This window comes from Nuphar pumila, chromosome 10 (genome assembly GCF_984573655.1).
Source record: "Nuphar pumila chromosome 10, dmNupPumi1.hap1.1, whole genome shotgun sequence".
NCBI lineage: Eukaryota > Viridiplantae > Streptophyta > Magnoliopsida > Nymphaeales > Nymphaeaceae > Nuphar > Nuphar pumila.
Window position 1 is genome coordinate 107578863 of NC_143258.1, and position 14939 is coordinate 107593801.

The following is a 14939-nucleotide window of genomic DNA, read 5'->3' on the forward strand; positions in this document are numbered from 1 at the left end:
CTTCTTGCTCTTCATCAAAGATTTCTTTTGTGGAATCTGCCCCTTCAAAAGTATCTTTATACTGGACCTTTTCCTTGGTACTTTTGACACGTTTCCTTACGAGATTGCCCTTGGATTTCTTCTTGGATGGCCTCTTCCTCGAACCTGCCCCGGCTTGCTCTAATTGTATTTTGATCATCATCTTTTGAAACAAATTATACATGGCAGGATCGATGCATCTCCACCCTACGAATCCTGTCCTCTGGCCGACCTTGGGGAATTCATTTTCTCTTTGCTACTGATGTAGTTGGGATATTGAGGTGGTGCAACTTTCTTTATTGATCTCGTCTTAACCACTCAGGAACACCAATGCTTTCTGCAGAGTAAAAGGGGTGGTTTAGAATTGTAGAAAATTTTGAGAGAAAAGGAGGAAAATAATGGATGAGAATTTGGAGTCAGGTCGACAATGGAAAAAGGGTATCACATTACCAGGGTTTGGATCATCACAGAAATTGAGACAATTGCATCATTACTCCTATAAAGGAAGTAAAGAACTATGTGCCTTGTTACCCAGGCGAGGTCACCAACCATGACGAAAAATGAGGAATGAGTAAGAGAATAAAAGATTCATGCTGACAATTAAGCAAGAGTGTTCTGTTACCAAGAATTGGGTCATCACAGGAATTGTGACAATTGCATTGTTATTTTGTGAGAGTAGATAAACAACTAAAATATGCTTTGTTACCTAGGCGAGGTCGTCAACCATGATGAAAATGCCAAAGTTTTGAAAAATGATATCTTTTGACCAAAAGCTCCATATGAAGAGACAAAGGATTTTAGAATGATTAAAAAATGCATAATTGTAGACAAAAAGAAGGCGAGTGAACAATTTTCCACCATTCTAGATAGTCAAAAGACATATTGGGCCCAGGAGAGATGGAAAGAGTAATACAAGAGTCCCAACTGTATTTGGCTGCATGGTGTGCTCTAGAACACTGAGTTGATTGCACACAACGTGAGAAGTTGGCGAACCAAAAATAGTACCAACGGGAAAAGAAATGGCTGGTATGAAGGACCCGATGATTTGGAAACCCTTGGCTTATCTCATGTGAGATATGGTCTTTAGGAAAGATGGTGTCAAGTGTCTGAATGCCATTGGGATACACTGAGGAAGAGGAAAAGGAGAATCAGAATGATGACAAAAACACAAGATTTATTGAATAAAAATAGCAGACATGACCAGATTGATTGAAGAATCGAGATCCAGAATAATAAGGAAGGAAAAAACATATTCATGGAGGTTTGGAAGAACAAAAATTTTTTGAAAAAGACCTCTAGGGTTTGAGAAAAAATATTCTAAAGATGTAAGAAAATACAAAAAAAAAATAAAAACACATTTACATCACAACAGAGTTGCACAAACAAGAATGCACATACATTACTCCCTAAAGGCTCACTCTATCATGAAAATTTTGAAAAGGCTTGTAGGACCCTAATCATAACTCTAAGGTTCAAATCATCTGAGTCCAATCCAGATATGCCTATATACTCAAGCAACAGCTCGACGTACGTGACATAAAGATATTTTCTCTAGTTCTAGGTTTTTGTTTCCAACATCCTTGAGCGCCTGTTGATATACTTTAGACTATGGCCCTCGGTTTGTGGCAGGGGGGTTATTAGCCCAAATAAATGGCCCAATTGTGAGGCTTTATCCCAAACTATGGTTTAGGGAGAAAGCCCAACAACGTGATGATCGAAACAATATAGGTAGGGGATGTTTCAAAAATATGATTCAAACATGCAAGAAAATCAGAAGGCTCCAATGCAAAGGCCTAAAAAGCTAGAATTTTGAAAATCATTGAGAATCATACACTTGCATTCAAGGTTTGCATTTAAGCCTATATTGAGGAGGGTTGTAGTTGACCTAAGTCTAAGTGAGCATGAATAAATCTCTTCAATCGGTCCAACCAAACCACGCCTAAGCCTATATGCATAAAATGTTAGCTGGGTCAGAGTCTAGGCTCCTAAGTTTGCAAAAACAAATGCTCACATTTTGGGATAATAACTTAGACAATTCATGTAAGACAAGGCATTTGTTCAATCAAACGAGGACAAGTCCCATCACGGTCTCCAAACTTCTGTATCCATGCAAAATTTTTAATCTTTTGCATTTCAACATTTTTGATCTTTTTGAAAATGGTTTTAAAAACAAAACTTACCTCCATTTTTGAAATATGCAGGAAAATTGGGAGACGGGGCTCGCTCGTCGGTATGAGATTCAACCGTTCCTGGCGCCTTTACTATGGGTAATTAAACCAAGGATCAAATTTATGCCTTTACTTTGCTCAAATTTTCCTAAGAAATTATTCAAAGTCCTAAAATGCATGAAGAATCATGCTTGTGCTATGATATTTAAAAAAGGTTAATTTTGAAAATATGGTGCATGCTTTAGAGAATTGCTTTAATTAAAAATGCTTTAAAAATATTTCAAAAATTAAATTTCCAAGTGATTTCGAAATTGATTTGAAAATATACTTTGGAAATTTGTTGAAAATATCTTGAAATTGACTTGAAATGATTTCAAAAATTTATTTTTGGAATTACTTGAAAAATTATCCGGGAAATCATTTAAATTGATTTGAAATGATTTTGAAATTGATTCAAGATTACTTTGAAAATTATTTGGAAATTGAATGGAAATAATTTTAAAAGTAATTCAAAATTATTTTGGGAATATCTTGAAAATGGTTTGAAATTATCTTCGAAAATCACTTTGAAATTGCTTTAGAAATATTTTAAAAATGAATTGAAAATTACTTGGAAAATATTTTGAAAATAATTGAAAATAAACTTGATTTTTTTTTCAAAAATCACTTGGAAAATGTTTTGAAAATTAAAGAAAAGAAATGATGCAATTCTATCCTAAATGATGGATGCATTATTTTATAAAAAAAATTGAAGAGATTTTATTAAGAACTATTTAAAATTTTATGTTTAAACGAGAATTTTACGCCTTTATATGATTTAAACAACATTAAATTTTCATATATACATGACTATGACCACATATATACTTTGAATTAATTTTTATTTTAATTCTAATAAAGAAAGAAAATAAATAAATTTTGAAATATGATGATTTTTTGAAGATAACCTAAGAGTGTAAGTCAATTTTTGCCTTAACCTTATTAAGGTGGTGCACGTGCCATTCGTGTTTCACCATAGTGAATTTAAGAAAAACAAAAAGAAAATGAAACATTCAAGAATGAACTTCGAAATTTAAACTATATGTTCATCCATTCCTAAACTATGCATAAAGTAAATTTTTTATTAATTGTCCAATTATAATATTTACATTGATACAATAATTGATAAAATAAAAATCAAAATCCCTACAAAATTAGCAAACTTGTTAGAAAAAAATATAGGCTTTTATGGATTTTCCTTTAATATTTGAAAATTAGAGGATATTCTCCAAAATTAGCCTTTTATGCTCCAATAAAAGTAAAAAAATCTATGTAAAATAAAGGCAAATGATGCATGACTTTGCAAAGCATTTGAAAAGATATTTTGGAGTTTAAAATTTGAAATTAAGTTTGAAAATATCAATATTTACTTTTAAAATTTGAATTTAAAGTTAATATAACTTTGAAATTCAATATTTTATACAAAAATTGGATCTGGATCTCGATTGGAGGTAAAAATGAAGAAAATTGGTCTGAAATGGCAATTGAACCCTGAATATGGATTTATAAAATGAATTGAAATGAAAAATCCAAGCTCATGATAAAAATTGGATTTGGATCTTAGATTTGGATAAGGGTCGAGCCCATAAATGGAATTGGATCTTGGATTTTGATATTAGATTCAAGAGATGAATTTGGGTCTCAGATATCATACAAGGAGATGGATCTGAGTTCAGGTTCAGAAATTGATCCAATTATCCTTTTGAATGGATCAGAGGGTAGATCCAGATCAAACTGGATCCTCGATTAAGGAATGGATATGAAAATGATTGATTGGATCCTGGATATCTAATGAGATATCTCAGGTTTCAAAAATAAACTGGACTCTGGGCATGGATAATAGAATGAATTGGATGAAAGATCGAGGCCCAAGATAGAAAATGGACATCAGATCCAACACTGGATCTAATATCCGAATTGAAATATGGATTGGATCTCGGATTTAGATAAAATATCATATAAAATAATTGATCCGAGTCTAAATTGAGAATTGTCCTAGCTTGAAAATTGATAGAAATAATGCTCTGAGCAAATTATTATTATTTTTTGCCCTGCAGGGGTAGTGTAACACGATACTGGACTTGTTTGAATTTATTAGAACTGGATAGAACTGAAATGAACTGAATTGAAAGTCATTTATACTAAGGTGAACTAAATCTGGAGCTAAAACACTAGCTGGGTTGGCTGGGGTTAGCTCAATTTTGGCTGAGATGAGCTGGAATGAGCTAAAAATGAGCTGAAATGAAAGTCCAAGAGTGTGGAAAGTGACTTAGAACTAGAACTGGACCATTCAAACTCCTAATGAGCTCAAATTAGACTCATGAAGATAAGATCTAGTGGATTTGACTGACTCATATATAATTTGGCTAAAATTTGAGCTAGAAATGAGCTCATTTCGCCTGAAATGAAACAAATTTAGCTTGAAGGAACTGACACTGCTTATCGTGAACTCAAAAAAGCTAGAAATGACTGGCATTCTAACTCTTATGAACTTAAGATGAGTTTGGCTAAGTCTAACTGACGAAAGGCTAAGAATGATTTAGGGGTAAAATGATATTTTGGCTATCGAAGTGGAGTAAAATGACCTCTAAACTCAGATAACTCAATGGGTGAGACCCTTACATTGCCCTACAGGGGGTTGGCATATGTGAAAGAGGGTGTCCGGAATGGACCTAACAAATTTGGAGTGTTTACAACCAACTCCAATTTAAGTTAAAATTTTATAAAACCGATTTTGACTAAACTGATTTTTAAGAGGGTTTTCAATTCGAAAACCATCTCTACTTTAAATACGACAAATTCGACACCGAAATCCTCACATGGAAGGTTCAGTATAGGATATATCTATTTAGAATCGGAATATACTCGTGTATACGACTTTCAATCTATGTGTAGAGAATAGAACCCCTTAACCTTTTCGAGAAAAACAATTTTGCTTTTCAAAAAATCGATTCCTCTACTCGAACCGCCTCCTCTGCTTCATGTGGTGGTTGCAACCCGATGACCAGTCCCCCTTCAATGTGTGATACATGCCTCTTTGTGGTATGAAAGAGAAAAATACCAAAAAAAAAGAAAGAAGATGAAGAAGAAAGAAGAGGAAGAAAGGAGAAGAGGGAAAATATGGAAAAAAGCGAAGAGTTCATAAATTGGCAAAATAGGAGGGCGTGAGCCCCTCCTCTTTTATATACCCTAAGCTAGATCAAGGTGTTGGGATTAATATCAGCCCTTGATCTAGATCTCCCAATTATTTCTTTTTCCCTCTTTCTAATTTCTTTAAACATAATATTTTTTCTGTATACTTTATCTTATATATATATTTCTAATTAGTTAGCCTAAGTTAGGGGTCCATATGATGTACTATTATGTACATCATATGATATTAGGTCATACATGGGGGTCCACAAGGCTGGACGTCACCCCTTTGTGTGGCTTTCTTTCCTATTTTCAAAACTAGTAAAACTTGCTTGCACTTTGGTCTCTTGTTTTTTCTTTCCTTCTTCCTTTCTTTTCGTATTTCATTTTTTTTATTCTTCTTAGCTATCCAGCCCATCTTAGAACCTTCTAGAATGGGACAACCTCTCTTGGGAGGGCCTTCCTTATGCTTTTGGCAAGTTTTGACTTAGCCTAAAATTTTGATTTTTGGTAACTTTCAAAGGCTTTGTTTTTAAAATTGTAATTTTTTTTTCTCAACTTAATCTTAAGGTGCCATATAAGATGTGCCCCATAGGGGATGACTCACCTACGGACCTCTACTCTTTTATAGGATTTGGTAAAATCAATTTTTCTATTCCATAAATTTTTTTTTATTAATTAATTTTATTTGCTATTTTGGATTTCAAAATTTCCAAAACTACTTTTAAATTTTAAATGAAATGACTCTTCATGTAATCTAAATTATGTTAAATGCATATAAAATTCTTTTAAATACTAATTTATCATAATGATCTAAATTTCTTTCTCAAAAATATCACTTTTACTAAAATTAATTTTGAGAGCGATTTTCACTAGGGTCGGCAGGACAATCATTTAATTTTTTTTCTAAAATCTATTTTATTTATTTCATAGTTATTATTATCATTATACATTTATTATTTATAAGAATATTCACAAAAAATTTAGGAAAAATCACAAGTAATATCCAACCCTCTTTAAAAAAATTTGTCCTTAAAATCTGACTAAGGTTACATACTAAATAGGCTTAGATATTTTGTTTTCATCTCCGCTTTTGGCCCCCATGTACATTCTTTGAGTCAATGGTGTTGTCATCATACCCTCACTAAAAAAATAGTCTTGTTTCACAACACTTACTCTCGTCGGTCCAAAATCTCCATCTGATGGTCCTCGATCATGAGATCCTTTTGTACTTCTACCTTATCGTACTGGATAATATATGTCATGTCTGACACTTATTTCCTCAACATCGATACAGGAAATACATCATGGATGTTTGAGAACTGGAGCTGGAATGCTAATGTAATATCCAAAAAATTTGAATGTTTAATAAATTCTGAAAATCAAGTCTTTATGAATACTGAACCAGTCTGGATATGATTTGAAGTCTAAAAATCCCGATTTGAATAATTATTGGATTCAAACAGTGATCCGAACTCATATCTGAACTTTTGACAGATCCAAACAGAGTTTTTCAAAGTCCATAATTTAGGGATATATTCATAAATAATTAAATTATCAAGGATAAAATGGTAATTTGCCACCCTAGTGGCATATTCAAATAAATTCTCCGATTATAAAGGAGTAAAAAGGTAATTTTCATGTCAAGGGTATTTTTTAAGAATTAATAAAATTGTCAGTGATAAAATAGTAATTTGCCATCTCAATAGCAAGTTCATGTAAATTTCTAAACCATTGAAGGGTAAAATAGTAATTTTCCATACTCAGTTAGTAATTTGGTTATATAAGATCTGAATAAGGGCACTTCAAGTATAGAATTTGGATATTAAAATATAATTTAATATTTTTTTTTATTTTTTTATTATGTTTTAAAGGATATAACATGGTTTTCTGAAAACCATGTTCTTAAAAACCATTGAAGAACATGGTTTTTCAAAACCATGTTCTCTAGGTATCAAAATTTTAGAGAGAGGGTGACACTCTCCCTCTCTCTCTTCTTGACACTTAGCAAGGGAGAGGGTGTGTCACCCCCTCCCTTCTCAGAAAAATGACACCTAGGGGAGTTGTGGGTGCCACCGCCTCTGAGGGCTATAAATAGCCCCCACCCCCTTCTCTCTCTACACAATTTTCCTCCCCCATTTTCTCTCTAGCTCTCTCTCTCTCCTATTCTCTCTAACCCCAACATTTTCTCTCTAAAAATTCAAACCCAAAACTTCATTAAATTTTTTATTTCTTCTGTCAAAACCCTCCAAGACCTTTGCCTCTATCCAAGTATAGTCTTTGTTTCCTTGAAGGAGTGTTGATGGGTCAGAATCAGTTTCTTGAGACCAGATAGCAGAAGTTCTAATTAATTCGATAGAAATTCTAAAATTCCACTGCGAAAGCACTGCCCAAATTTTTATAAATAAGGTAAGTACTCGTATTCGTCATCTACACCCTAGCATGTACTCACATGACCTTTTATTCCTTTCTTGAACCCTTAGGATTTCTTTTTGGATTTAAATTGAGGCAATTTTGCCAAAATTTAATCCAATTCTGCCTCTACACAGGAGAGGTTCTGTTAAAATTTTTATAAAAGTTTTTAAACATTCAGAATATTATAGTAGTAGTTTTGACAAAAAATTTATAAATATTTTTCAAATTTTGAATTATTATAACCAGAGCTTTGACAGAATTTTTATAAACATTTCAAAAAATTTGAATTATTTTAGTATTAGCTATGACAAAATTTTTGTAAATATTTAAAAAAAATGATTTTCTATAATGGGAATTTCGTCAATTTTTTTTTAGAACCCTTTATAGACATTCGAATCATTTTCCAGAAAAACCTTTATTAATTTTTTTTTGACGAAAAGCCATGTCAAAATTTTTACAACTCGAATTTGAGTTCAGGATTTTTTTTTGAATATTCGAGTCATTGTAGAGAAAACTCTGTAAATTTTTTTATAACAAATAAGGTCATTTTAAAATAGCCTTTAGATTTTTTGTATAAATACAATCGAGGTTCTTAAAATAATTTGTTTTTAGGATAAGTGCTGCCCAAAAAATTATAGAAAAACATAATCTAATATGATGAAAATTCATACCATAATACTACCAACAATGATCATTTTGCACTACTTCTATCCCCAAATTGACAGATTTGAGCCTATATCGTCTGGATCTATTCTTTGATTGGTAGATTCGAGCTATAGGCTCCCTAATCTGTTCCCTGATCAAAGGCGTAGCTGTGGGGGGGGGGGGGGGCAGGATTGGGCTGTAGCCCAGTCCAGCCTCCCGAAACAATTAAAAAGTTTTTTTTTTAAAAGCCCAGTCCTAGCCCAGACCCGATTCCATATGAAATAGATTTTTATCCATTTTTGTAGCCCAGCCCAACCCAACCCTGACTGCAGCAAATAGTTTGATTGGTCCATATGAAATAGATTTTTATTAACAATTCTAGCCATTTTTTATTTTATCTCAATTTTTTTTTCAGGGACGCTGCCCCCGAAACCCCAACTATCACACATTTCTTTTTTGCTACACTCCTGTTTGACCCCCCCGCACATGAATCCTAGCTGCGCCACTGTCCCTGATCAACATATTTGAGTCATAACCTCGAGATCTGTTCCTTGATCAGCAGATCGGGGTCTATGCCGGTCTGATTTTTCCTTAGACCGGCAAATCCAAGCCTCTACTGGCCCTCTTCTCTTTGAAGAAGGGATTTTCATAGCAGACCCGTTAGATCTATGAGGATGCCCCCTTCAAGGTAGAGCACACTGGCAGAATTGAACCCAACATAACTGATTACTCCATCAAGAATCTTGAAAAAGGGAATGCCCTGTGCCATCATCCCCAATCACACCAAGTCGCCATCAACATCAAGTCGCCATCAACATCATCACGATTGTCTGTCCACCTTCGCTGACAAGGAGAAGGTAGGGCAACTCGTTTAAGCTCAAATGGATCAATGATTCGACACTCTATACCAATATAGGAACTTAGTAGGTTCCAAACCTGAATATGATAGATGGTTACCGGATAACAGGGCATGTGCCGGCTAGAAGGATTGGTTAAACTTCTAACCTCGTGAAACTCTAAGCGTGGTTTCTTCACAATCCTCCAAAAGAGCCAAAAGATGAGTTTGTTATTTAATATACCATGGTCGTGACCTTTCTAATAGGCAATCATAGAGGATTGAATTAATTTTACCACTAACTTAGATGGAGTGCTCCATAAAACCTAATCACTCCCTCCATAATTATCATATATGTTATGCATTCAGCCATTAAACCAAGAATAATATTCACATTAATCCTACTTAATAGGCTTCATTATAATTTTTAATGAGCCCACCATACAATGACTTTTGGGGTTACCATATGGCCATATTCAGATCTGGTACCAAGATCTAACACCGCGTCCCACCGCAAAGCAGACGTGCACTGACATCTCCTACCAACCACGCGGAGCCCGTCAATACCATTTTTTATTTTCTATCAACAATAACCAACATAGCTTCCATCAGATGCTTTGCTAATGTGAACTGCGCCTTCTGATTTATTTTTGATATATCAGCCATCCCTCTCTTATTCCTCAACGGAGAGCATTTCAAATTCATCAGAATGATTCCCACCAAGAGCTATTGGTTCAACGGAGATAATTTCAAATTCATCCGAATGATTCCCAGTATTTAATGGCATTTCTGGAGCATCTAACGTAGCTTCTCTATTGCTGGTGCTCTGAATTGATGCTTAATTGGTGTTGGCCTCCATCAGAGAAACACCATTTCATCATGTTCTTTCTTCTCCTCAAATTCGTCCCTCTAATTAATTGCAAACAGATCAACGAGCCAAGCTTGAACAGGCTGAGCTTGTATATAATAGAGCTGAAGGGATTAAGGCCCCATCTTATTACAACAGTTTTTTCCACAGAGAAAGCTGGGGTTAAGCAGACCCCTGCCAGTTATACAACTACACCATGAGGGTTTCGAACTTGCAACATCCCAACACAAGGTGACGTGCACTGATTGCTCCTTCCAGACAAGGTCTAGGCTGAGTGTACACCCTAGTGGGCAGGGAGGACCTCAAGGGTTTTACCTAAGGCGAATGGGTCGGGTTTACCAAGACCTGACCCGTACCAAACCCTATAGGGTCCGGGTATGGTGATAAATAAGAAGACCCAATTAAGACCCGGTCTGAATCCAAAGGACAGATTAATACAGGGTGCTGGGTATAGTTTGTGAAATTTTATACCAGACCCAGGCTCGACCTGAGTTCTGATTAAGACTCACAAATTTCCAATGTAAAAATGCTAAAAATTATTATTTTATCGGGTATGACCCTGGTCTGGTTCATGTAGTTCTTATCGGGTCTGAGTATGGTTTCGCTTATGGTGGATCTGATTAGACCCAGGTCCGGACCAATACTATACTCGGAAAATCGGGATGAGGTCTGGTTCCACCTGAGTCAGAATCAAACATGACTGGTTGACCCCCTAGTTTTACCAACTGAAGGCCAATGTGGGGTCAGTGAACAAAATCATATACCTGGAACAGAATTTTTATGAATATCCGAGATGCTGAGGTTGTATTCTCCTTTGTCAGACGGATGTAAGCTAAAACGTGTCAAGGCAGGAGATGGGAGAAGAACTTGGCCACATTACGCAACTTATTTGTCTCAAGGCGGTTGATCACATAATACTGGTGCACAAAGTCTTGCTCAAAATTCTCCGGGTACACATTGTTGATCATGCAGAACCTTTGGCCCAGGAGACCATAATATCGCAGATACGTTCTTTCTTGGCCGCAACACTCGAAGCATAATGCACAGCTCCATCTGCATAACCAATAACCAAGAAAAATAGGAAGTATGTCAAGTACTTTGATGTGCAAGCCTTAATAAAACTGCAAAAATGATATTGGACATATGGGATTCCTATCTTTATCTCATACTCATATGGAGAGAAAGCTATCTACAAATTGATCTAGACCTCTATCTGGATATGCATGTCCATACGAGTGACTCCACCGATCATTTCTTAGTAAGAGATTTAACCTGGATATATATATATATATATATTTTGGTCAGACACAACAATGGTCAGGAAGCTATCACTCTCTCTCTCTCTCTCCCTATGTATATATAGTTCTGTAGCATGATACCATATGGTGATACACTCTTATCGTTTCGTGATCATATCCAAAATTCAAATATGGGCCCAATGGATTGTTTTGGTGGGCAAAAAAGTTTTATGAGAATGATACAGGTGTCTAGGGCCCATAAACGAGCCAAATGAGCCGAACTTAAAGTTTCAAGCTTGGTTCATTCTTGTGGCGTGCCAAGCTGTGTTCGAACTCATAATGACCCTGAGTTAAACGAGCCGAGACTGAGCTGACTTGTTTACTAAAAAAAAAGTATATTGTTTTACAGCTGGAAGAAATAGAATTATAAAAATACAATGTTCTTTTTGCAAACCAAGTAGTTCAGTCATATGTTCTACTCTACATATATTATATATGACATATATTTACAATATATCTTTCACTGCTTAATGAGTTCATACGAGTCCAGCCGAACCGAGTCTATATAATTCATGTTTACCTTGCCAAGTCTACTTCACGAGTTTGAACGAGCTCTTTACAAGCTGAACCTGAGTCAAACCACGAGCGGCTGTCTTGTTACCGGTGACAATGACAGAAAAAATGTGTTTGGGTGGGATAAAAGGTTCCATGTGTTTGGATAAGAACATACTTGGTTTGAGCAAACATACTCATCTTATATGCAAAGGCACAGTGGAGCAAGAGATAGAGAGAGGGAGACGTAAAGAAGGAAATTTTTTGCATCCATGAGCCTGTTACGCCTGTGTTATGCATCCCCAATTGCCTTAGTTCCACTCTCAGGGGGTACCCATCAGAGGAAACCCGACACCCACCGTTCAAATCTCGTCCCCTTCCCTTCTAGAAGGACCACCCTTCGATTCAGAGGGTCCAGGGGCTTGGATTTCCCTCAGACTGTCGAGAGCGAAGGTGGGCAAGACGTTGGTGACAGCCTAAATGAAGAACTGGACGTGGGCATTCAGGAAACCAACGGGGCAATTCGTGGGGATGGTGCTGTTGGTGGGGAGGGGACGGATTTAGGTGGGGGAGACTCTGGGACCGTGGAGAGAGCAAGGAAGAAGGTGGTGGTGGATGTGGACGATTCCGAGCGGTTCACGCTTCGCAACGGAAGGGAGGTGGGATTTCATTATCACCACCATCACCATCACCATCTTGTTCTTTTTCTTCTTCTTGTTATTGCAATTTTGACCTTCAGTCACACTGACACATCTTCGTTCTTCATATCAATCCATGTCTCTACTGTGGCAACCTGTCGTATTGTGCTTATTGGTACTATTGTCTTTTCTGTTTTGCCGTTGGGGTTTTCATGTTTGGTGGGAAATACGGTAGTTAATGATATCACTGAGAGCAGCTTGGAAGAGTAACTTCATCTGGTAACATAAGATCAAGAGTGCCAACTTGATTATTGGAGTACCGTTTGAAGATTTGGAACATTTGATTTTCTTTTTAATCCTAAATTTCAGTATATGATGATAAAACTTGATTTTGTTTTGGTTTGATATTTCATGAGAAGTATGGTGCGTTGTGATCACTTCATAGCTTACTGAGAGTTCTAGGTTTGGTATAAAATATGCCAAGAAACATTGCTAGTTGATTAGAGAGCCAGGAAGGCGTATTATAGCAGTTGATCGTTAAGGAAACCTGTTTTTTATTGATGTTACAGTTTTTTACTCTCTTATCCTAATTATGTCATCACCATCATAATCTTCACCATTGATGCAATCATTGCCATGTTTTATCATTGTCTTCTTCATCATCATTGGCCACATCATCAATCTACTTCATTTTTATTAACAAGAACAATTTCATCTACTTCACCATCCTCCTTATCCTCTTTTTTTCCTACTTCACCACTGTGTCACATCATCATCATCGGTCTTTTTAATCACATAATATGGCTGTCATCGTCACCACCATTATCATCTTCTTCTCATTCACCATTGTCATCATCATCATCTCCATGTTACATAATCTTCATCTACTTCATCACTGTTACAGAAACGATAACAACATAGAATCTCCATTTTCAATTTTCTGCTTCATCCTTGTGATGAAGCCCCTGTTTGTTATACTATGTATTGATTCCCATCTGGCTATAGATTGGCCCAAAGTTGTTATACACTCATGATGAGTAGTTTTTCCAGCAACGATATTGATGGAAGATGATTCCAAAGTTTTTTGACACCCTTCTTGCCATTTTCTATTCATCCATTTCTGAAGAAACCATGATTAGCAAGGTTTTGACTTTTGAGCATCAAATGAATCAAATCACCAGTTTCTAGATGATTCTTTCAACCATGAGCAGACTCTGGTATGACAAGGTATGTTGGCGGAGGGCTCACAATCTCACGTTTGTGACTTAAAGTAGAGAATTTGGAAACTGAGAGAGAAGCCAAGCCAAGAGAGCTCCTGGTCTCATTCTTTTCACCATTTCTTCCAGCCATCTGCGTCTAGATTTTAGATGTTTTTTGTAGCTAGGCTACCAGACTTTGTATTGGGTTTTATCCTGGTTGGTGCCAAACTATGTAGTCAAAACTCAAAAGCGCTAGGTGGAGCCTAGTCGGTAGATCCCTAAAAAGACTAGTCGAGGACTAGGCGGACTAGTCGGTACACCAATTAAAATATAAAAAAGTATGCAACATATAAATATAAATATGTTTAATTCTTTTACTAATAAGATGTTTTTATTACACAAATACAAAATTACACATGTTTTCACAAAATATATTAATATACATAACCAGAATATACATATATATACTTGTACACACACAAATATAGATATTTTCAATTATTCATAAGATATTCAATATAATCAATAAAATATGCTTTCAACCTTTCACAGAAGCACAATAACACATACATATATAAATAACATATTACATTCAGGCTTTTATAGAAAAATTCATCAGAAACAAAGTAACACAAACATATATAAAAAACATAATCAATTAAAATTAACTGTACATGCTTTCAATGTTTCACAAAAAAAATCCCAAAAGCAAAATAGCACACACACACACACATATAAATATAATAACGAAGCATGTTTTCATGATTTCACAGAACAAATCACACACACACACACACATATATATATATACAAAAAAATAACAAAATATATATAGGAATAATAAATGACTAAACTGCCCTCATGCCTAGGCGGAGGCAGCTTAGTTGTCGATTAGGCACCTTAGTCGGTGCCCAGTCGAAAAAATTGGTACCTTTTAAGGATTTGCAAAGCCCCTAGGCGTTTTACTTATGCTGAGACCGACTAGGCGGACTAGTCGGTGCCTAGTCGGGGCTTTTGACTACATAGGTGCCAAACTGCTATATGGTGCCAACTTGGTTGACTGAGGCTGACTTTTATCAAATCCATGATTGCATCACACCAGCCAGTCATGCGTTCTTAGAACTGTCAGAGGGAATATATGGTCATCGTTCTTCTTATAGATAATAATACCAAACAAGTTACCCTTTTTCTG

General features: G+C 35.6%; 1 protein-coding gene across 2 annotated transcripts in view; it reads left to right on the forward strand.

The window, feature by feature from the left end:
- The first annotated feature begins 12090 nt into the window (after positions 1–12090).
- The window catches only part of LOC149827828 (GTP-binding protein, HflX), a 52857-nt gene continuing 50008 nt past the window's right edge, over positions 12091–14939 (forward strand). For both annotated transcript variants that reach the window (XR_016434965.1, XM_090019675.1), the window contains exon 1: positions 12091–12569. Coding sequence is in view for 1 of the 2 variants with exons in the window: in XM_090019675.1 (XP_089875801.1) it covers positions 12183–12569 (387 nt within the window). In the remaining variant the exon portion in view is untranslated. The remainder of the gene's footprint in view (positions 12570–14939) is intronic.